The sequence below is a fragment of the Trachurus trachurus genome (assembly GCF_905171665.1).
Source record: "Trachurus trachurus genome assembly, chromosome: 3".
NCBI lineage: Eukaryota > Metazoa > Chordata > Actinopteri > Carangiformes > Carangidae > Trachurus > Trachurus trachurus.
The window spans coordinates 25,923,715-25,947,542 of NC_139893.1; the positions used below are offsets into that span (position 1 = coordinate 25,923,715).

A 23,828-nucleotide genomic window follows, 5' to 3' on the forward strand; every position below is an offset into this window, starting at 1 on the left:
TTTGTCTTGCAGACCGCACATTGTTGCTATTTGACACACACAAAAAAACTCAACATAAGGTTTTTATTTCAGGTCAATCATCAGTATTGTTAAACTAGAACCTAAACCTTATTTAATGTTTCAATCAGCCCACTCTCCGTCACTACGTACAGTCCAAGAGCCTCCATTTGATGATTATACTTTATTTCATACCCGAGGGGAAATTCGTTTGTGAATTTCTACAACTGCTACATCAGTTTACTCTTTGTTATTTGCTAACACTGAAGCGCCGCCGTACTGTATGTGTCATTCTCTCAAGTCTACAAAAATAGACTCTTTTTAGTGTCATCTAATGTGTATGGGAGGTGACGCTCTTGGAGTTTTTATCAGTGGCAACAAACACCGACAAACAGCGGCGTGTTTGAGGAGAACTACAGAGCACGACGCAAGAGTACTTGTAAATTGGGAGTGATGGTTCTAATTGATGAGAGAATATACCCTTCCTCCCCCACAGCCTCTCCTCTCCTACCCACCAACTCTCTGTTTATGTAGCCTACTTCTCAAATTGCAAGAGGTGCTCAGCTACGAGTAGCTTCGTCAACGTTGCTCATCTCAGTCCTACAGTTCTATCATGAGACCCCCCTTTCTTTCTCTCTCTCTCTCTCTCTCTCTCTTACTTGTCAATCCAACCATCTGAAGTTTCGGTCGACGTTAAACATATTAAATGCACGAGGTCTTCGAGGTAATGTAAGTAACACGATGTGCGGAGCAATGTTCGCAAGCAGTGGTGGCATGTATAGCACTGTTTGAATAATGTAATACTTCATGTTTGATAATGCATGGCTATAGATAGGTCTCCACTGCAGCCAAGTATCGATTGTGTTAAGCACATCTACAGTGCAGCAAATGGTGTGGGGTTCATATCAATCTTTACACGGCGCATTGTACCTCAGTAACCAGATACCTTGTCTGATTACAGAGACCTCAGGGCCACCGCTGCTGTTAATGACATTTATTGATAAATCCTCAGCCAATTTAGGGAGGTGCTGTTTAAAACTACAGATGTGTCAGCGTGCATGTGAGTGTAAGTGTGTGTGTTTGTTACATGTCAAAGTGCAGGCGGATTCATGTGCACGGCACCCCTTCTTTTTTTTTAACCTCCTCCTATGGGCATACAAATGAAGCGACGGCCACTCCAGACGTGCGGTGCGTGCCCTACAACAAGTCCCATAGATTCAGAGGAGAATTTCGATATTAATGATTTATGCTGTATTTGCATACAAACCTAATGCAAACCCACTCCAGATAATCACATTTTGCCAGGTCTGAATTGAGTTTTACGGACGTCTTTGCTGCCCCCACCTTCTCCACCCACCAAATAACATTGGAATGTGTGGCTCTTGCTCTTCGTGCTGTGGGTGACCCCCAAGCACGAGGTGGGTTTACAAGTGGACACGTAAAGTGAGAATGCAATAGTGTGCTTGACTATTTCTACACGTTGCATGTGACAAAACTGGCAGCAGTCACATTAGTAGTAGTGGCAGTTGCAGCAGTGGTATCAACAAGAGTGGAAGAAGAAAAATTTCCCCACTACTACTAAACTTAACTACAATTTTGAGATTGAGAGAGTCTACTTGTCTACTTGTACATACATTTAGCTATCGTGACACTCGTACGTATTTAAATATAGGTGTCTAACTGGTAATGCACTACTTTTACACTGTCGTATTTATTTCTTGTTTTAAAATAAAAGATAAACCACAAGTAGCAGTCTAAGTACAAGGAGAGGAAATCATTTTAGATACTGCAGTAGTTGTAAAAGTAGAAATGGCGGACTGAGAAGTATAAGTACCAACTACAGTCTGATCAGTAGCAGCATAGACAGTGATACTAATAGCTGTAATAGCTTTTATACCAACAAAAGTAGCAGTAGAGCTGTTTTTGAAGCAGTGATAGTAATTATAACAGCAGTAGAGACAATGTACTGGCGGTGATCACTGTATCAGTCCTATTAATTCTTGCTATGTACTGTACACTGTTGCCCATAAAGTTGGAATACATTTTTTTTTACCTCTTCTCATGAAACAATTGTGATAGTGTGAGTTATTCTTGATAGATAAAAAGTGTATATTTTCAAAACTTTATTGATCAATCTCTTGCAAACCTTTATAATAGGAATAAAAAGAGGAATGTGTCTGAAAACAAAATTATTCCAACTTTATGGGCAACATGGTGGGCAATAGCATGCAGTAATTATTAAAAACAGACAGATATAATTAAATATTCACAGAACCTTACAGAAGAACCTTAAGCTTCCCTCACACTACTCGGGCATCTGAATTCAGCTTCTTCATCTTTTCTGTAAAGATATATCAAGTGTACTGTACAAGCTTTAAACATAAAATAAAGTATTATGCAGAAACTGTAACAGCAGACTTTTCCTGGCCATGTCACACAGGGTCGACACTGAGTGCTTCAACAAACCTTCTTTAATTTTCACATTTTTATGCTACTGTACCTTCAGTGCCATCCGAGAGATCTGAACGGTAAACAATAACTGTCACAAAGTTTAATTTTAACAGAATAACTCTGGGATTTCTAATCAAGATATATGACTGAGACTAGGACAAACTAATATGTTTGCATGTGTTCTACAGAGAAAGGAATACATAAAGACAAATCAGTCCTAATTGGAAAAGGATCTGTCAAGTTTTTTTTATTTTATACATTTCAGAGGTAGGGCTCTCTCGCACATAGCCATTTCTTTATTAAACTTAACATAAATACTATATATATATATATCAATATTTTATCGTTAAAATGGCCTAATGATGTTAAGATATGCAGAGAGCCTGGCACCATCACAGCAGGTAATATAGTGTCAGATGGAAAGGTCAGGTGAACACATGTAGCTGCACTGCTTCATTATGAAAGGGGTAACTGTTACTATGGGTTAATGCATCTTGCTGTATCTTTATGAAGCCATGCCTGTAAACATGAGCTCTGCATTTCATGGGGAAAATGCTGCATGTATTTATTTTTTTATTTCAAACCAGACAAAAGAAAATATTCATGATTGTGAACTGCATTTGGCGGTACTGTAGCTAACACAAGGAAAATAATAATAAACATAGACAACATCCTGTATCTGGCAGCAATACCTGAGTTGTCCTCTTGAAATGTGTTAAACTGAAACAACCAACTAAAATTGAGGGTTTTCTAAAAAACTTTCATTCAAACCTTTTGATTTTTATTACGCATCCCCAGTTTTGCCTTGGAAATTGTAAATGGATGGGGGAAAAAGCACACATTCTCCGTTTTTTTTTTTTCTTTAAATGTCTGCTGACTTGATTTTACATTTGCAGCCAAAAGCTGAAGATTCAAACGGTGTTCATGTCATTTTTCTATCAGCTTCACAGGCTGAGAAATAAAGGTTTTAGTGACTGCGTTGCCTCAGGTGAATCTTTTCCCCTAGCTAGCGGTAATACTGTCTTACCAATCCTCCCACTGCCTCTCCCCTTCCCCTGACATGTCTCTCACCCTCAGCCATGTCTAGCTGGTTTGCAACTCAGCAGGTTGAAGTCGGTGTGTTAATCTTCTAAATTGAAATTTTTTGTTCTGTTCATATAGGTAACTGCTATAATCTGCTTTAGCATTGCTCCCCTAACTCGCTGTCCGAACTGCAACTTTGAAATAAAATATTTTTGCAGCCTAAATCTCTAAAACTGCCAAGGAAGCAAACTAAAAATATTCCTACCATGGGTTTCACCTTTCTGATACTAATTTCTGTGAACCTCAAGACATTTTTTTCAGTCACATGTTAAAAACAACACAATCTTATAAAATGTGTATACATCTTATCTGGTCTCATCTCATCTGAAAAGATGCAAATGTCGCATTAGAGCTTAATGAGTAAATTATTATTATTTTGTTTACGTATTTATCCATTTATTCATTATTTGCTGCTTTGAATTTCCAAAGATTACCAATTCCTAACTAATTCAAACGTCTTAATTTCCAATCTAAAGGAACGGACTGAATCTCAGCCTCTGCCTCTGTAGTGTGTATAAAGTCAGTGTTTAAATGCTCAATGCCAACTTTGGATTTTTACTTTCTTTCTATAGAGACACTTCAGAAACCAGCCCTAAACAGCAAAAGAGCATTGTAAAAAAAAAAAAAAAAGAAAGAAAGAAAGAAAAAAGAAAAGAAAAAGGACTTCCTTCTTCAGTCTCAAGGAGCGGCTATAACCTTAGCAGAATCATGAAAGTTGACAGTTCATTTTTCACAGGGTCATAGATCGACGAGTCTTATAAAGTAATGGGCTTTTGGGAGCCAGCTTTATGAGAGCTAAGATAGTTAAGAGACATGTGGAGGAGATGGCATGGGGAGCTGAGGTCCTGCTCTGACTCATCCAGGGTTATTCCCTGCATGCTGTGGGGTGGGAGGGAGGCGCTCCTCTCCCAGTAATATAAACGTGTAATAAAGATTAATCTGTTGCTAGTCGCCAGCCTGATAGCTTCTAAACTTGCTTGAAATAAGGCTAAAATCACTTCAGAGCCAATCTCAAGACCTTTAGTGAGTGTCTGAGATTCCTCTGTGGGTGTCTGGGAAAAAGTGTATATATGTTTGTCTTGTGTGCTTAGTGTTTTTGTGTATGCAGTGGAGGGAAAACTCAATTTGTGATTCAAACACACGTGTATTCATGACTGTATTATGCGTGTGGTTTTTCCGCTGGTACAGGTGAATATATGTACAGTATATGTTTGTGTGTGTGTGTGTGTGTGTGTGTGTGTGTGTGTAGCTTTTTATAGTTACAGTGACAGTGGGGTATAAACACACTTACCAGGTGCATCTGGCCTCTTCATGCCCCCTGTGGGTGCCCCTCCTACGCCGCCTCCCAGGCCGTTGAACGCGGGGATGTTGTCATTGCTGTAGGCTCTGAGGACAGACAGCATGTTCATCTGCTGCTCTAGGTGGGTCTGCTGCTCGGCCTTCAACAGTCCTGGGTGACCTCCAGGAGACAGGAGGCCCAGGCCCTGCTGCCACTGCTTCTCCAGTGGCAGAGCTTGGTTCTGGGCTTGGGGAAGCAGAGAGAGTGGCGCCATGTTGGAGGAAGATGCTGCCAAACCAGCTCCGCCCCTTGGGGGTAAAGAGTCATCTTGGAGGTGTTTGGGGTGGTTCTGGAGGTGGTCTGAAGATGGGCTTCCATCTTCCTCTCTCTCCATGTCCATTGGCCCATCCTCATCTCTTTCCTCCTCCTCTTCCGCCACTCCTCCCTCCTCTTCATCTTCATCTGAGTGATTTTGTTGCTGCTGTCTCTTGGGGGTGGTTGAGGGGGTCTCACTGGCCTTTACAGCCTCTTCATCTGATCCGACCTGGTCCTCTTCAGCCTCACCATGGGAGCCCCTTTCAACAATCTGGTCTTCCACAGCTGAAGCTGCTCCTACAAAAGGCTGGCCAGGTAGGTCAAGACCTTGCTCGGCTGAGGCGATATACCCCTGGTTGGACCTGGGTGATCCATCATACAAGCCGCCAAACCTTCTGTAGAAGTCACTCTGGAAGGGGTTGTAGGGTTGGTCCATGTGGTTGTTCCATCCTCCCGGGCCTTTCTCTCCCTCTCTTTCTCCATCTTTGTCAAGGGCCACACCAGAGGTCTTGGTGTTGGAGGAGTGGATGGTGGAAGTGGTGGGAGAAGTCTCTCCATGAAGCTCCTTGCCTGTATCAGACCGCTGCAGCTGGGCCTTTCCCAGATGGTTGGCCTGGAGGTGCAGAGCCATCAGCTCCAATGAGGAGGTGGAGAAGGAGCAGAACAGGCAGCCGTGCCACGCCACGTTATCGTGGATGGTGACGGAGGAGCCAGGAAGAGATCCAGATGCAGACTCAGGCCGGACTGATACAGAGAGATCAAGTGGTTCGTACTGGGACCCAGGTTTTCCAGGCTGTGAATTGGGTTTGGCTTCAACCTTCTCCTCTCTGTCCTGGTCAACCGAGACCGACCGTTTGGCTTTGGGCTCACCGTTATCATGGTAGAGCTGGGCCTGGAGCTGGACTGGACTCTGGTTGTCTTTCATGTCTTTCTTCATGGAGCTGAGGACAAAGTTGTCCATGAATGCCTGAAGAGAGCCTTGGAAGTGGACTCCATTTCCCATCATGCTTTGGTAAGCCCTGCTCAGGTCAGAGAAGCTAGCAGGACTTTCTGTTGCAGTCGAGACATGGGAGGATGGGCCATCAGCAGTCTTCATATTTTCAGCTGAAGGGGCGGAGTCAAAGCGGCGGTCTCCACGCTCACGGTCTCGGTCGTGCGGTGACATGATGCCGGGCGACGCCCACTGATGCGGCAGCAACGGACCTGCCCTGAAGTCCAGGTTGGGAGGCATTCCCTTGAAAACATTACGGAGGACATCTGGTCGGGCAAAGATGCCGCCGCCGCCACCAGCTGCCTTCCCATGATCCTCTTTGTGCTCAGAAGAAGCTGTGTGGCCAGAGGATTGGCCTGAGGTGGTGGAGCCGTTTTGACGCTCGCGGTGGTGGCGCTCCAGGTGATACTTCAAACTGGCAGACTGGGTGCCAGCATAGTCACAATGAGGGCACCGGTAGGGTTTCTCTCCTGAGAGGTCAAGAAAGAGACAGAGAAACAGAAAAGGGAAAGGCAGGGAAAACAGTGAATAATTAACCTGATTATTAGATTGACTGGATATCAAAATCTATTTATTGGAGCAGGGAATGTGGACCCTAGGGTCATGTAACCTCCCTGAACAAAGAAAATTAGGTCAAATGAGTTGAGCTCGCAAAAAAGATATGCATTTCATTAAGTACTATAAAAAAGAGGATATTTTTTGCAACTGCCTCACTTTCAGTCAGCATCAAAACACATGTGATGTTTTGAACTCCTCAAAAAAGAAGAGGGAAGAAAGTGAAAAAATAACAAACAGCACTTTTGAGAAAAAAAAGGACAATAGAATAAAACAAACTGCAAAACAAATTCAAAATGAACATGATCCAATGTCTTCTCTCTCTTGCAGTCATCGGCTCTGTGCCCCTTGATGTATGTGTATGTGTGTGTGTCACAGCGCCTGTGTTGGGATGTGTCTGTGGGAGTGTAGGAATCTGAATATGGGTCGATCCGGCTTGATCCAGCAAGTGAGCCATCAGCAAGTGAGCCATCACTCACAACAGCACAATAAAAAACATTTCACCATATGGTGCTTTCAGACCACTATAAGCGATAATATTTTTTCAACTGACGACAAAACTGTCTCAATGCTATCTGCACGTGCATGTGCAAGGGCAGGGGCGAGGGGTGCGGCTAGATCTCTGTTTGTGTGTTGTGTGTGTCTGTGCATCTTTGTGTGTGTTGAGGGGGGTCATCCTGCCTCTGTTCTGGCCTTGTTTGCTGTCAGACCTGCGCCCTGCCGATGAGAATGCAATTTCTCAGATATTCCCTATTTGCAGTTTATCTTGAGAAGCATAAATCAGACACAGCACAAGATCTCCCCAAACACTGCCACACACTGCAGTGCACTGTGCACACAAATATGGAAGATGCACCACAATGCAAAAATAAGGCGATGGGTATTTAAAGAAAATAACAAAAGAAATGAGCAAGCGACATATGTGAACCACATGCTTGCAGTTTCAGTAAAGCCTTATGATAAAGAACAATATGATTCACCACAGGATACACAGATCAAAGTGATTTATATTACGGTAAAAGAGGGGTGAATCTGTTGTGTAACATTTACATATATTTATTTATGGTGCTCACACATATTCATGAATATTCTTGATAATGGTATAACACCAGAATTATTCTGCCAGAAGTGGATCTTCCATTGCAATGATACTTATGTTGAAATAGAACACATCCTGCAAGCAATTATAATAGGCTTGGAGTCTGAGCCAGCTTTGGATTCATTAAACAATGAACAGAGAGGGGAAAAATGCTAAGCTTGATTTTTTCCCCCTAATTTATTTATTTATTATTTTTTTTAATGTATACACATAAAAAGTTCCCAGAGTGGAATTTCTGTTCGAGGGATGACAGCGCCTGTTTGAACAGAGAGGGGAAAAAAAGATAAAAAAAAAAAAAAAAAGGAATGGCAGTTGTGTTTTGTACAGTATGTTTGCACACTTCTATATTTATATATAGATATATATGCATTTGCACATTTAGTATAGGGTCTTAAAATGTTTAGATTATACACATGGAAACCATTTTATAAAAGGAAAAAAAGGCATTGTTACGCAAGGCTGGCTTGAATGATTTAAGTCGGGCTGTGTAGTAAATCATGGATATAATTAGCAAATGGCATACTGCTCAAGTAATTTATCATTATTTAGAGGGCACCATTCCAGAAAAAGACTCTGCGATCTGCAGACCTACTGCAGAGTTCTCAAATAAAGGGCCACAAACACCAACTCAATACAATATTGATACAGGCGAGGAAAGAAAAGGAGGGTATACAAAAGAAAATTGAAGGTGGAAATGCTGAGGAGAGGGGGGACAAAGAATGAGGGAGACAAAAAAAGAGAGACAGCATGCAGAGAGACAGATATCCCTGACTATAGATAGAAAGACAGTGATTTGATATCTTTTCTCTTACACTAGAGTGGCTATAAAGCATAGAGTATATTTAAAATAAACCATACGAGATGAGCTTTTAACCCAATAAGTGCTTCTCCTGTGAGCTGCTGAACAGAGGCTCAGTGCTGATTTAATAAGGAAACGTCCCTGATGCAAATGATCATTCTCAATTCCTCTAACTGGACAAAATGATATTCTAGGAGCCAAATTAGACAGAAATTAGACTGATCTGATCTTTTCTTTTTTTTCCCCTCCTCTGTTTTTTTTCCTTCCTTATAAAAGGTTGTTAATGTTCATGAGAGGAAAATAAAGATTAATGTAGCATATAGATATCTGAAATGAGAATTAAAATCACAGATTGTATGTTTGACACTCCCCTTTGATGTTTACAGAGGAAGGTAAACTGAGAATAAACACAGGTGCCCACGGAGAGCGATCGGTTAATTCCAATTCTCTATTAAAATTAAGATTTTAAATATATCTGGAGTGAATCACACAGACGACAAGTGAATCGCTGCATCTACTCCTGTTTACGTACGCGTGTGTGCGTGTGGGTGCGTGCGTGTGCACCATGTGGAATGTGTGCGAACACATGTTTATGCATGTGTGTCGGGCCTGAGCCTGTGTCTATGTATGTGTGTGTGTTTGTGTCTTAGAGGGCCATTTGGACTGGCTAAGACATCTGCTCCATCATACGTCAGGGGCCTGGTGTGACATCTGGGGAATATACTGTATCCTGCCTTGCAACATTACACACAATTTACTGCTAAAGGTCATTATGTACCCGTTAATCCACTTTTAATTGATATCAGCGCAAACAGCACAACCTCCCAGCCACATGACAGATCACTGCCACCACAAAACCAGGAAATTGCTGTTAGGGAGTTAAAAATAGATCGGGAAACTTTTCCTTCAATTTCTTTTCTTTTAGATTTTTTGTTGTCGTCGTTTGGACGTTTTCCTCCTGACAAACGTGAATGATACATGAACCACTGCAGCTGTCTATCTTTGACTTTTAAAACTTGAGCTCATAAACATCTAAGCAACGCCTTTGTGGCTATAAATTATCATTCTCCTGATTGCTGTACAGGGATCTTCTCCACCACAGAGTGTCTGCACTTCATGTTACATGTACTTATCTCCTCTGGCTAAGTGTAAAGTGTGACAGCACCATAGATACAAGTAAAGAGAAATAACCGTAAAATCCTGTACAGAGGGGCAATTAAAGTGGCTTTGGTAGATATGACCCACTATAGGATGGATTTCCATTTGCCTGAAGAAAGAAAGAAAAAACTAAAGGTTTGAGAGTCTTAAAATGGATAGAAACTGTTTTAAGTATGTCTGCTTTAGTTTGTGGTTAGCAGTACAGTGGGACATGGCTCTAATACTGTCGGGTTACAATACAGATGCACATTATGAGCCAATGTTAAATATTTTACATTTTAAAGTATAAGGCTGTTATGCTTTAGTACTTTTCTTATACTCAGTAAACAGCCAAAATATAGTAAAACAAAATGTACAGTTCCTGAAAAACCACTGTTCCCAAAGCAGCAGTAGTTTTTTTTTTTTGGAAAAACACTCAAACTGTTGTAAATAGTACATTAATACACATTTAGGTGCTTTAGTGAGTATTTACAGCACCAGGGCAGTTTGATGTGGATTGACTCAATGTATTATGGTGACTCTCACTCAGAGCAACAGTGTTTTATTGTTTCATTGATGTGTTTTTAATAGTTTTTGGACAACAGCAGAGCTCTGTGGTGAGTGTGTGTCTAAGTGCATATAAGCGTTATTGCATTGAATATAATGTATGGTGGAGAATGTGAATGCAGAAAGAAAGAAAAAAGGAAGAATTTAGAAAAAAGAAATATATTAGGATATATGAGGAAGGAGATACTGAAAGAATGAGTCAAGGGAGGAGGGAGGGGGCAAAGGAGTGAGAGGGATGGAGTGGGAGATCACAGGTCCCTCTTGATTCATCCTGATTACAAGGTTAGGTTAAGGTTAAGTGACATGGGCAAGTCCTGGCTCTCCTCTTTCTCTTTCCCCCTCTCTTTGTCTCCCCCTCTCAGCGTTTAAAGGTGAGCAGGGACTCTTATTGGTTATGCAGCCCTGCCTGAAGTTATGTGTGGCTATTGTCAAGAGCGAGGACCTTTTTATTTTTTACACACAGCTGCTTACTGCTAAATAGTGCCTTGTCCAGAAGGGGACAATCTGGGCCTCTAATTGCTGTCACTGAAGCCTAGATTCATTATGTGACTTTCCCATTAAAATGTGAGCATTAATTTGTATAATGAAATATCACCCTCTGCAGTGTGTTCATTAGCTCTGGCCCCACACTGTAGCGCCACAGCAGCACAATGTTAGCTACCTAGAAAACTGTGGTTAATTTTGCTAATGGATATTTTCCCACTCACTGTTCAAGAGGAAATTAATACTGTAACATTAGCTCTTTAACTTTTGGAGAAATTTAAATTCACTTCATTCCTTTCAAGCTGGTGTTAGTCGCTCATTAATCTCTGCGTTGCGTTGCACAATGCTGCCTCGACCGGCTTGGTAGGCAATTCCATTGTGTCACTCACATTGCATTAGGATGAAGGGGAGCTCGGCTGTCATCTGTGAATTTCTCTGCATTGTCACCAGAGCACAGAGAGGATCTTTAGCTGCTGTAAAAGTCATCTCGTGGATGTAATCAGGATGTCACAGTGGAGCTGCTATGATTAGGTTATAGGAATGATTTAAAGGCCACATATTGGGGATGCATCAAGCTGTTTTTCTCTCCATGTGTAGAGGACTATGCTAAACCTGTGCTTAGATAGGCTCAAGTCCAAAGATACATTCCTTTCCAAAAAGACAACATCCCTTCTAACCTTTCTCACTCATGCTCCTGGATGCAGAGAGCTGTAGTCTATTCTACTGTATTTTAAAGATATGAATGGATAAATGCAGAATATACGGTGTGGATGAAATTAGATGGACCTACTTGTCTGTGTGTGTTTTGCCAAATGAATTAACGCCAGACCTGGGCTGAGGTCTCTGCTTTCTCCATGATAAAATATGGCCCTCATGGGTATCCTTACTGTACTACTCAAAGCAGACATAACTCAGCTCTCTCACCACCAGATAACAGATGCTTCCCGAAAACCACCACCATCTCTATCGCAGCCTGGCTGTGACCTGGTTGTACTATTTAACATAAGGATCTTAATTATTTGGGTATACACCAGATGTAGCATGCTACAATAAAAAGTGTTTCCTCTAATTCCTTTGCAGATCTAAGGGTACAGTATGTGTGTCTTATTAAGAAGAGCAAAAGGGGGTTACTGTGCTGGTGGTCTCTCATTCTGCCTTTTAAGTACATGGAAAAAAGAAGAAGAAAAAACAGCAAAGGAGACAGAGAAGGAGAATAAAAAGAAAAGCGAGCTTTGATTCTTCTCAGCTGTAAAGGATTTCCATTTTCAGTTGTGAGAATTTTAGCCTTGGCGTCCCAGCTGGCACCCAAGGATTATTTCATACTGAAGTGTAGAAACTAACAAAAAGGTCAGGACGGTCAAACTCAAGCTTTTCAAGAACATCTTGAGGAACTGGGGGGTAAATGTTTGACAGACAGAAGAGGAAATTTCTTTAACTCCCCTACCCCCGCACCCCCCCCACACTCACACGCATTTGTTCTCATATCACTGTGTTGGATTGATTAACGGAAATCATGTGTATTGTCAGGAAAGTTTTTGTGCCTCTTATTCATTACAGACATGAATTTAACGTAATGTAATACTATGAATACAGACCAAAAAACAGAACCTTATGTCACTGCTTTTATATCTAAATTACAGACATTAAGCTGCATGGCTATCCAGGTGACGCAAGTAATCTGAGGTTAAGTACCTTAATTCCTTGTTCAAGGTTCCTTTGACTGCACAAATGGTGGTTCCTTTTCAACAGGATGCAGTGCACCATTTATGTAGTGAAGCAGGAAGTAAATCTCCAGAAGTGCGGGTGGTGGGGGAGTGTGTTGTCTAACCCTAATAATACCTCAGCCATATTTATTTTCTGGAACCACCTTTAGGAGCGACTTTTAAGGTTGGCTGTTTAAGCCAGGAAATTGCATACAAGTTAAAGGTGGGGTTGGAGATCTTATTCTGGAGCATTTTTTACTGAATTGCTTGTAATCCTCTTCACACCTCCTTTGCGCGTACCACTCTTCGTGCGTTGCTCACATTGGGATTACATAGGGTCACGCCGTCAGGTATCCCAGCCTTAGCGCAGGTTATCGCTTTTGCGGTGTGGCCCAATGTAATCTCAATGTTAGCAACGCGGCTTTCCGCGATATCATTGCGTATGGTGGGGCTTCACCTTGATGTGAACCCAACGCTGAACAAGTGTTACATGTTCCTGCGCTCTGGAGGCGTGGCTTCAGAGAGAAGTCTGAGGAAAGGGGCTTGGACTTTTTAATTGTGTATTGTGCCTAGGCCTTTTCGTTGTGTTTGCAATACAACAGGTTATAATACGCCCTCTGAGCAGAGTTACTCCTGTAAAGTAGACTTGGCACTACAGTGACTACAGTAGGTATCAAAAAGTGACAAGATGACCGAGCTGGAGTTAGCTGGTAAGAGCTAACTAGCTAACCTCTTTTTTAACCTCTAACCAATTTTGTTGCTGATAGTAAACAGCGGTTAACATTAATGCTAGCTCTTAGCCTGTACTAAATGTAATAAACAAATAATTTTAAAAGCATTAGCATTAGTAACTGTTCTCCTGGTCCCAAAGGCACAGTGTCTTAGTAACACTCTCTGAGGGAAAAACTGGGATGCGAGGAATAACCTAAAGAGCCCCGCCACCTAGAACCAGGGCGTCCTTGTGAAGTTGTCCTTGGTGTTTTCTAATTGTGACTTTAACCTGGATAGTCATTGGGGCGTTCGTACCTTGCAGAGGGTTAGAAACCTGGCTACTGTCCATAGTCCACATCATTACTCTGACTGCAGCCTTAACCTCCAAGCTATGACCAGTGTGCAGGTTCATCAGATATCTGCCTGAGCATGGGCTAGTGAGATGTATGGGCCGGACAGCACAGCTCAGAGGATTTGGACGCGTGACTGAAAAATAAAACTAAATCTATTAGGCACATCATCTCACGCATATCCCTAAACTGTGGACAGGCCAGCTTTGTTTTGGCTTGAAAGTTATTCAGAGTTAGCAAGTGTGAAATTGCCCTCTGAGTGATGTCATCAGAGGACACTGAACCCTTGTTGTGTTAATTAGAGCTCAATGAAATGATGAGTATGAAAAAAAAGCATAACAATGGCCTTAAACCTCAACGAAGGACACTGTTGGAAAACATATGTTCTGTCTTATGATTAGTTTTATTTTGTTTCATTTCTGATAAGCTCAAAGAAAATACAACAAAATCTAAATCCCTCCATCTCATGGACCATTGATCGGAACATGTAATTTGGATACTATGACCATTTGTGAACTTATTTTAACCTATTTTCTTTCTATGAGTTACTTTTAATTCCTTTGTCTAAAAAAATTACAACTGAATGTTTCCCAGAGAAAACTAATGCAGTATTCATCAATTACAAAACAAATATGCAATCAATTCATCTGCATCGTATCTATCATATCAGTGGCAGATTGACTCCAATATCTGATTAGGCCAATATTCATAAACCAATATGTCAGTCTAACCCCAGAAGGAATGTCAGTACAAGTAGTAAAGTAAATTTTGCATGAAGTACAATAAATGTTTCATAGCGAGAGAAATGCACTGAGCCTGGACTTGGCTGGGGAAATGATATCCTTGGACGTATACTGACCTGTGTGTATCCGCAGATGAACTTTGAGATGATGAGAGGTGCGGAAGGACTTGCCACAGTAGGGGCAATCCTTGGAGGATGAGGCTAGGCTGCGCTCGCGATGCTGGGACAGAGGCGGCTGAATGCTCCCCGCTGCCTTTCCCAGGTCCTCCCCAACATCTGGAGCACACACAGAGACAGCACAAGGAGGGAGAGACAAATTGAAGGTGTGTTGAGTGCCACTTCAAACCGCCCCTCCACACATCACAACACAACACGTTTTTTTCTTTTTTTCCCCCCCTTTCTCCTCTGTCTGTCTCTCATTGTCCCCTGTTTTCCCTTGCTCAAATGTGCGAACGCCACACAAAGTCAAACACATCAAACAGGTTCACGGGCCGCGCTATTTTCCTCACTGACAGAACGCTGACAGTTCATAAGCTTTTCAGTTTCTTTAGAGACACCATAGTCCTGAGATACCCCAACCCCCCCCCCTCCACACACACACACATCTTCTCCCCCACTCAACTCAAACACACCCTCCCTCAACACCGCCACCTGCACCACTACCGCCTCTCCTTTTCTCCTCCTGTTTTTCTTTCTTTTTTTATCCTTTGCTATCATCATCATTCCTATTAAGCATATGCTAGATTGCAGTGAAAATTAACAATACAAAATAAGACAGAAAGAAAAAGAGAGAAAAAAAAGCGAGAGATAAAATGGGCTATGTCAGCATCGCAGGATCTCCTCACATCTCTTCCTGCGACCTGATTTTGACAGGTAGTTGTCAGAGATATGATAGGGTGATAACGGTTTTGACCCCGCCCTCTGCCACTTCCTCCGCCGCTCGCCAAAAAACGATGATGCGTAGTTTAGTGCGGCGGCACTCTGTTATCAACACAATCACCTTTCTGAATATGAGTCTAGAAGATGAGTGGCAACAACCTGAGAATGTGTTGACAGCAGCACAATCTGAGGTGAGGGTGTCATCATCAGATTGTACACACTGGCCTTGTTGTACTAAAGGTTAAGAGCCTGTGATGTGCTGACAGTCTGTGCTGAGTTTAAAGGCTTGAGCAACACAGTTAAATTAAAAAAAGAAAAGAAATACATAACAGATGTTTGATTTGTTTTCTGTGTTGAAGCTGTTAAATTAAAAATATCTAGTTCAAATAGCATTTGATGGATGTCACTGTGCAGAGGGTTCATCATCAACTCACATGGTTCAGAACTGTCAAGAAATATTTCCACATATCATAGCAAAATAAAAGTTCATATAAAAATGTTTGTCCTTCTTTTCTTAAGGTGTTATATGCGACATGCTTTGTGTATTCTATTTGACGTTTTGATATCGACAAGATTTATTCAAGTACTAAAATGCCACTTTAGCCTCTTTTCTGATTGGCTGACAATTTCAATTTCAGGTAAACACTCTGGAAACCGAATCCTGCAAGGATGGACAGTGGGTCCAGTTGCTTTATTGTGACATCACAAAGTCATACAAGAGATTGCGTGTGCATTTCTCTGTCATCGTATTAATATAGAACTCCGAGAATCAAGAAACATCAGGAAAAAAAAGAAGTGAAGACATGGAAATGTGAAATATGGGATGTTTAAATATTGCTTGTTTGTTTTTGATTTTTGTTTTTTATCCTGCAGACAACATTTCAGCCAGTGTGAGAAGTCATGAACTTTTCAGAGCAGATAAAGAAATGTACAGAAAAAACAGCCCATGGTTGTTGTGGCTGTATTTTCATCACAAACACAACAAAGAGAGTCTGTGGCCTGCATGGTCAAAAGAATAAATACAAAATTTCAACCCATGTCAGAATGTGCATGACCCAAATAAGCACAAATAGAGTTTAAAATGTTATTTATTTTCCAATCTGCCACATGATTTGATATGCATGTAGAAAGGATGGGGGGGGTGGGTCGGGAAGAAAGAAAGAGAATCAAAATCGAGAAACCCACTTAGGCAACCATGCCACACAATAAGGAAAATTTTTTAACAGTAGCCTAATCTTTTCTCTTTTCTGTTGCTCCCCACCCCATTCCACCCCTCCTCTGTCGGGGGAGTCAAATAAGGTTTACAGAATGGAAAGACCCAAGTCAGCAAGTCGCCATCCCCCCTCCCTCTGCACTGACACTAGACACACAGCTCCATTCAGCAACGCTGCTATCAGGCTGAAGGCTATTTATCACAACTGAAACTGAAAGGCAACCTAAATGTAAGTCTGTGACAATACACAGATACTAAATACCAGCTGCTTCTACTTGGGCTTGGCAAATGTGTGGTTTAATTCTGTGTACTAACAAGGAGAGAGAAGCTGGGAGACAGGTTTTAAAAGCAGATGTTAAACTGTGGATCTCGCTTTTCACATAAATTTAAACAGTACGTGACAGAGCACAGACAGAGGGCCGGAGAAAGAATGAAATCCCACACAGAGAAGCTCTGAATAAGTTTCTTTCTTTTCACCGGATAGTGATGAAGACTGAGGAGTGGACTGACTCTTCCCCCGAAAAATTTAACAACATCGCAACTTAAAAAAAAAGGGGGGGGGGGGGGGGGGGTTAGGTTGTTAAAAGGTAGAATTAAAAGTACACTTCATCATATCCAACTAAATCACTTAAAACAGTTTAATAGCTTTGGGGAAACTTGACACCTGATGCAAATTATACTCAAACACAAATTGTATGTAAAATATCACAGGTGAAAATCTAATTTCCTGCATAATTTTAGCACGGTGTGAACATATCAACTGCACCCCTCCCTTCCTGCCCTCCAAGCCTATTCTTCTTTGCATTTCCATTTGAATGCATTTAAAAGACATCCTGTAGACAGGAAATAAATAAATAAAAATGAATACAATTCCCCCAGTGCTTGGTCCAGGACTGCACCATACTGTAGCCATAGTTGCCTGCTCATAAACATATTTTGAGCGGTCTACTGTACAGATCCCCTTTTGGCAAAGATTCCTCAGATCGTGTAACAGACACTGGCCCACCTGCCCACCCCAGATGGGGATAAAATTAAAAAATCCAAAACACAGATTAGAAGCAGGACAAACACCAGACCACACTTCCAAACACACACGCGTGCACACATACACACACAGGCTCTGCATGGCTGTCTCTCTCTTTCTCTCACTCACACATGCACACACACCCACGTTCTTGTGTGTCAGGGTTAATAGTGCTCCTGTAAGTGGAAGACACACTACTGAGAGGATGAGAGTGTGCTCTCCTGGCATATAACAGCCCTTCAATAATAAATGGGCTTCACACATTCCTACACACAGGCAGCACACACTACAAAGACAAGTAAAACACAACTTTTGGTGTGCTCCCTTGCTCTTTCTGGTGAGGTGAGTGCACATACACACACACAAAAACATATGTAGATGTGCACACGTGTGAGGCCGCACGTCACGGCCCAGGCTCTTGCTGGGTGTCCAGCAGTAGCATGCTTGTCTTTTAATCAGTTGACTGATCCGCAGCTTTTAATGTGGCTGTTCCAATTACTGTAAAAGTCATCCTGCTTCATATAACCGCAAATATTGACACTTTATTGCACAACACATTTATGACATTTTGAAGGTCACCCTGTATATTAGGCATCATCGTTCACAGCTGGGTGTGCGATGTGGGGAGAGACTCTCGATCGCCTGTTGACACCCAGCCGTAACAATCCTCTGTGTATTGATTTTCGTTCCCTGTCTTCCATCCTTTTTTTTCTCTTTTTTTTTATGCAAACAAGATTCGCTGTAGGAGATGCAACATTAAAGTGATTGTCACAGGTGAGCCTCTGGCTTTTCATATACAAGCCTATAAAGGCCAGCTACTATCACTCTTCCACTTTGCTCACAGTATTATACAATTAGGAATCTTCCACTTATACTGTATTAGAGAGCTCAATATTTTTTTTTTTTTTTACCATTTTCATGTTGACAAATGGCTCAGTTTTGCATTTAAAAAAGATAAATATGAACACAGGGGCCTGATTTAGGACACTAAAAACAACATACTAATAAAAAATTATACAGGGTTGTCAGGTCTGCTCCTTAACTACTCAGTGACCTGCATGTATCATTGCCTTAAATTGATTCAATTTTTAATGAAAACACAAATTAGAAAATAGAAGAAAATCATTAGATTTTGTCATTATTGTTTTCTGTAACTTTGTAACAGACAAACAAAAAAATGTGATATTTAATATTTGACATTTAATGAAAGATCAGTATTTACCAGCCCATGCATCTCTCTCATCTAAATTTGTTGCCAGTGTCAGAGGCCCCTACGGAGTTGACATGTTTTATTTCAGCCAGACCTCATTTTCTGGCATTAATCCCCACAATAGATCATAATCCATATCAAGAATGAAAACCACTCATCTTTTAATTAAACATTCAAGCCACTACTACTTCTTTTTCCTTTTTTCCCCCTCCCCAAATTCTCCCGATCAAACTCAAACATTCACACTGTTTGAATCTGTCGTCTATGAACCTCTCTCGCCTCTAACCCAGGAAAAAACATGACAAATGCAGAACTGCGACTGTGCTAGTACAAGAATATCACAGAGGGGGGAAAAAAGAGAAATACATGTATAATTCAGCTGTATCTGATCTGAGACCAGCTCCTCTCCCCTCTGCCTTTACTGGTGTCACGGCGGCATAATGGAACATGCCAGAACAAAGGCTCTGAGATCAGATTGGAGCAGAGTTGAGCAGGCCATCTGGGAGGCAGGCTGAGTATCAGTCACTCTGCCTGCTGTCTGCTGCACTCACACTCATGTACACACACTTCCCCTCTGACTAACTGTGTGCGAGAGTGCAACTGCGTTCATAAGTGTCTCTGTCTCTCTCTCTCTCTCTCTCTCTCTCTCTCTCTCTCTCTCTCTCTCTCTCTCTCTCTCTGTCTCTGTCTCTCTTTCCGTGCGTGTGTGTGTGTAAGACACCTCGCTGCCTTCCATCCGTGAGTCTCCACAAACGATCCGCTGCCACTGCGGAGCTACACCACGGGGGCAACTTCAACGTTTGACTGACAGATACATGGATTGTGCGTTGATAATATATTTTATAAGATATATTCAGTTCAATACATCCTAACATAAAACCCACATACACATGATTCTAAATATGTGTCTGTGTGTGATAGGTATGTGTGTGTGTGTGATGGGACAGTGTAAAGGGACAGTTATAGAAGAGCGTCTATTGTGTAACTTTAGATACAGTTTATCGTGTGTGTGTGTGTGTGTGTGTGTGTGTGTGTGGATGTGCATGTGGATACCCCTGGGATAGGGCATGCTGCCTACTTCTTTATAGCAGCCACACCCAGTTCCCATTAATGGAGGACAAAAAAAAGAAGAAAGGGGGGGAAAAAAATCATCATCAACAACAACAGCAAAATAAACAGCAAAGCCAATGATTATGTGTATATATGGTGCCAGGGGTGTGGGCTGCTGCTGCTGCTGGTGGTGGTGGTGGGGGAGGAGGGTTGCCAGTCCTTAATGGTGCTCTTTCAATCACACTTTGCACTCTAAACGTTCTGTGGTTTTGATTAGTATGATATCACTTTCAGGAAATAAAACTGGAGGGGAAAAAAAGCACATCAGTCATAAAAACACAAGATGTTTTGCGTCTTGCTCAGCCATTATTCTAATGTGTCACGTGACTCCCGTCGAAGCCCAGCGGCCTCTCCCCGTAGTCAAATAACTGGCTGGGGGGGGGCAGGAGGAGGAAGAGGAGGGGAGGTGGTGGTAGTGTTGGTGGTGGTGGTGGCGAGGAGGGGGTTGACGGAAACAGTTTGAAAAGGGGAAAGATATTAAGAGAGATTGGGTGAGAGAGGGAGGGCGGGAGGGGAAAGAGAGAAAGAGTAAAATGTGATGACATCATTTGAAAGGCATTAGGCTTTTAAAAATGCGCCCGGGGGGACTTGATTTCCTTACACCAGAGCAACACAACACCATCCGGCCTGATGCTCGCTTGCTCTCTCTCTCTCTCTTTCTCTCTTTCTCTGTGTCTCTCTCTCTCTCTCTCTCACACACACACACACACACACACACACACAAACACACACACAGATACACACCTCCCAACACCCCATTCCCCTCTCGTTCTTTTTTTGATTTGGACCACTGCCATCTTTGTGAGCGTCTGGTTCATGCGAGTTAATCAATTTGAGGTTTAGTTACACTGCTGATGCTAGCATTCTAGCCACTGCTAGAACGTAATCTGAACTCGCAGAATTTATTAACCAAACACCAATTATCATTAAACACCACTGCATTATCCCCCTCCTTTTACTACCTGACAAGGACTACTTAATGAAATTTCAGATTAAAGTTATTTGGTCCATGATTTATGGGCATTGAGAAAGTCCTAATGCAAGGCTCTCTTAGTGTCTTGTGTGCAGATGCTTTTTTTTTTTTTTTTTTTTTTTTCCTCTATGGGAGCTCACCAGGGATATGAGAAGTCTCTGAGGTATTACAGCAACCAGGTCTAGACCAAGAAGAAGAAGGAGAAAGGAGGGGGAATAGGAGGGGGCAAAGAACAACTGTGCTCCAAATTTCTTTTTTTTTCTTTTTTTTACGAAGCATCCTCACCCCGTACTTTTTGTTTTACTCCTGACCCTGTCGTGCAACACAGATAAGACCAAACGCAAAATAAATTGTGCAAAGGAGAAGAAAAAGAAGGAGAGGGAAAAAAAAGAAATCGACAAAAATAAAAGAAACGCAAGTTGTTGTTTACCCCCGCAATGTTTGTGAGATGAAAACAGCAGCAGAATGTGTTACATATAAGGCGGTGGGGTAAACAGGGGCACCAGATGTTCTTTGATGTTAATAATGGCATTTATTATTAATATTAATTAGACCGCATTCAGCAATACATTTGGGCCATTTCCAAGTCAATTAAGCAAAATGGCATTCGGGAGATGTTGAAACGACATTTTAAGGCAGGTGTTCAGCAATCCCCTAATAAAACATTTTCGCAGCTCCTGAAAAACAACCCATTCTGAGGCAAATTTTATTTATTTTTCCTCCTTTTGTTAACTCTTCCTCAGTGTTTCTCTCTCCTGTTGTGAACGTTAACAGTTGCGAGCATATCTCAAAAAAACACTGAGGATCGGGTTCTAGATTTAGCGCGCATTATCTAATTAAAAAATATACAGTATGTGCTGGTTCTGATAATGCACACAGCACACATGTTGTGTCCACAAGCTAAGCAAGTGCTGTATGTCCACCCAGATTAAGGGCGGAGAGGGGAGGGTGGCGGAGGGGCTTAATCCTGATATGAAACCATGATCATCATAATGATAATAACAGGAATACTTTGAGGGTTATTGGTCACAGTTTTCTTGAGATAAACCTACAACAAATCCTGTTTGAGTGTTTAAAATGTTTTCATGTGTTAGGCCGAATCCAAAAAGTCAAGTATGCCAAAACACCCTAGGACCAGGACACAAGGTTCCTGTTCTACCGAATCTAATTAGAGGCCTCACAGCAGTGGGTGTCTTGTCTATATAATCTAAATAATCCCTGGCTATATGTGTAAGGCTAAAAAAACACCAATTCTAAAGCTCTTTTGGTTTAATCTAGACCTTTGAATAGGATCCTGCCACACCTCTCAGACCAAGTGTGTTTATGTGTGTGTGTGTGCGCTCATAGCCCTGCTTTTTGGCAGCAGGCCCTTTTTATTCAAAGCTGGTGGAGGCAGCAGCCTTACAATGGTACATTAACAATCTGTGCGTTCATTTATCAGTGTGTGCGATGTGGACTCTCCGTTCATGGCGCGCTGCACTTTTCATGGCTGAAAATTAATGAACAAGCCTCCCCTCGCAACAAACATGCACCTGTGCTGCAGAGATGCTAATCACAAACATTTATATTTATTAGTGAACGCCCGCACTAAAACCGGAGTTGTGGAGGAGAGAGAGGGAAAAAAAGAGAGAGGGGAGAAGAGAGGATGGGGAAAAACAGAAGGAGGAGAGTTAGTTCCCTTTTTCAACCGGTGTAATGAAAGGGTTGTAGTTTCTGTTGTGCAGAATTGTGTTAAAGACATTTGTTTGAAGTACTTTCTTGAATGAAAGGGTGGCTTTGGGGGTGCATGATATGTCTTCCAGGAAAATGTCATCTTCATGCTGTGAGGATTATTTTTCCAAAACTATTAGGTGAAGGACGCTGCTCCGAAAAACGAAACCACAAATTTAAAACAAAGATAAAAAAGAAGCAGTCGATGCCTCACAAAATCTGTAGAAACAATTTCATTTGTGAAGGGACAAACCCTTAGTCCCTGCCACTACACAGGTGGAAATGATGGACAGTGTTGATGACTGCCTCTTCTTCTCTTTTGGATGTGTTTCCTCACCTCTATTCCTCTCTCCTTTCCACTTCTCTCACTCTCATCTACCACTCCATCCCTCCGTCTCCCCTCCTCCTCCTTTGCTCACATTCTGACAGAAGGTGGCTCTCTCCCTCAGTAAAGGCTATGCCTCTGCCCGGCTAGGGGAAGAGGAATGGTGCCTGGCACTGGCCCACCTTTGTTTCCCCCCCTCCTCAAGTCTGTTTCAGGCTTCAAAGAGCATTGGAAAAAGACCTACACACACACACACACATATGCACACACACACGCACATACAAACGTCTGAGGGAGCACTGATGTCTCACTAACTTTATCATTCTAGCAGGGTGATCATAGCCTCGTTGAGAGGCTGTGGATGATGCTTGAGGGTGTATGAGTGTGTGTGTGTGTGTGTGCGTGTGTGTGTGTGTGCACGTGCATGTGCATTTATGTTTGTGTGCATGCTGTCCACCACTGCCTGCATGATAGCACAAAAGGCAGATGGGGACAGAGGTGGGTGTCTTTTAGGACATGAGGACAAGAACAATTACTAATGTGTTTGTCTGTGCATTTGTGTACACACACACATGCCAGTGTGTGTGTGTGTGTTTGAGTGTGTTGTGCTATAATAATTAGGGTGTATATTCATCATGCCCCCTCTCAGTCTGTGTTGGCAGGAAGTGGTGTGGTTACCATTAGTGAAGGATGACTAGGTTGCTGTGTCTTTTACTGGGATACTGCTGGCTTCCTCTTGATGGATAAATACAGCGAAAAGAAAGGACAAAGAAGGAAAGGTGAGGATTTGAGACAAGACATGAAGGAAACGATGGGAAGGACAGGAGAGGAAAGGAAAGGGAAGGATAAAAAACAAGGGGTGAAACAACAACAAATAGAAGGATGCTATAATTATTAGAAATTAGCAAAGAAAACTAAGAGGAAGGAAACATGTCAGAACAAAGGAGTAGGTAAAGTAAAGCAGGAAATAAACTAAATGAATTGAGTCGAAGTGAGGTGTAAGGAAAAGAAAACACATCAAGCCACTGTGCACATATAGACTGTTGCCTACAGATGACAGCCACCCTGTTGCACTGGCCCTTTAACACTGAATAAAGTAGGAGTCCTCCTAAGCCACCATTG

General features: G+C 42.0%; 1 protein-coding gene across 1 annotated transcript in view; it reads right to left on the bottom strand.

Annotated features, from left to right (window-relative positions):
• znf536 (zinc finger protein 536) overlaps positions 1–23,828 on the bottom strand; it is a gene marked incomplete at both ends in the record, with an annotated part of 93,874 nt that overhangs the window by 36,148 nt on the left and 33,898 nt on the right. Inside the window, 2 exons of the mRNA XM_083998262.1 lie at positions 4,823–6,586; positions 14,380–14,538. Coding sequence (XP_083854388.1) covers positions 4,823–6,586; positions 14,380–14,538 — 1,923 coding nt within the window. The remainder of the gene's footprint in view (positions 1–4,822; positions 6,587–14,379; positions 14,539–23,828) is intronic.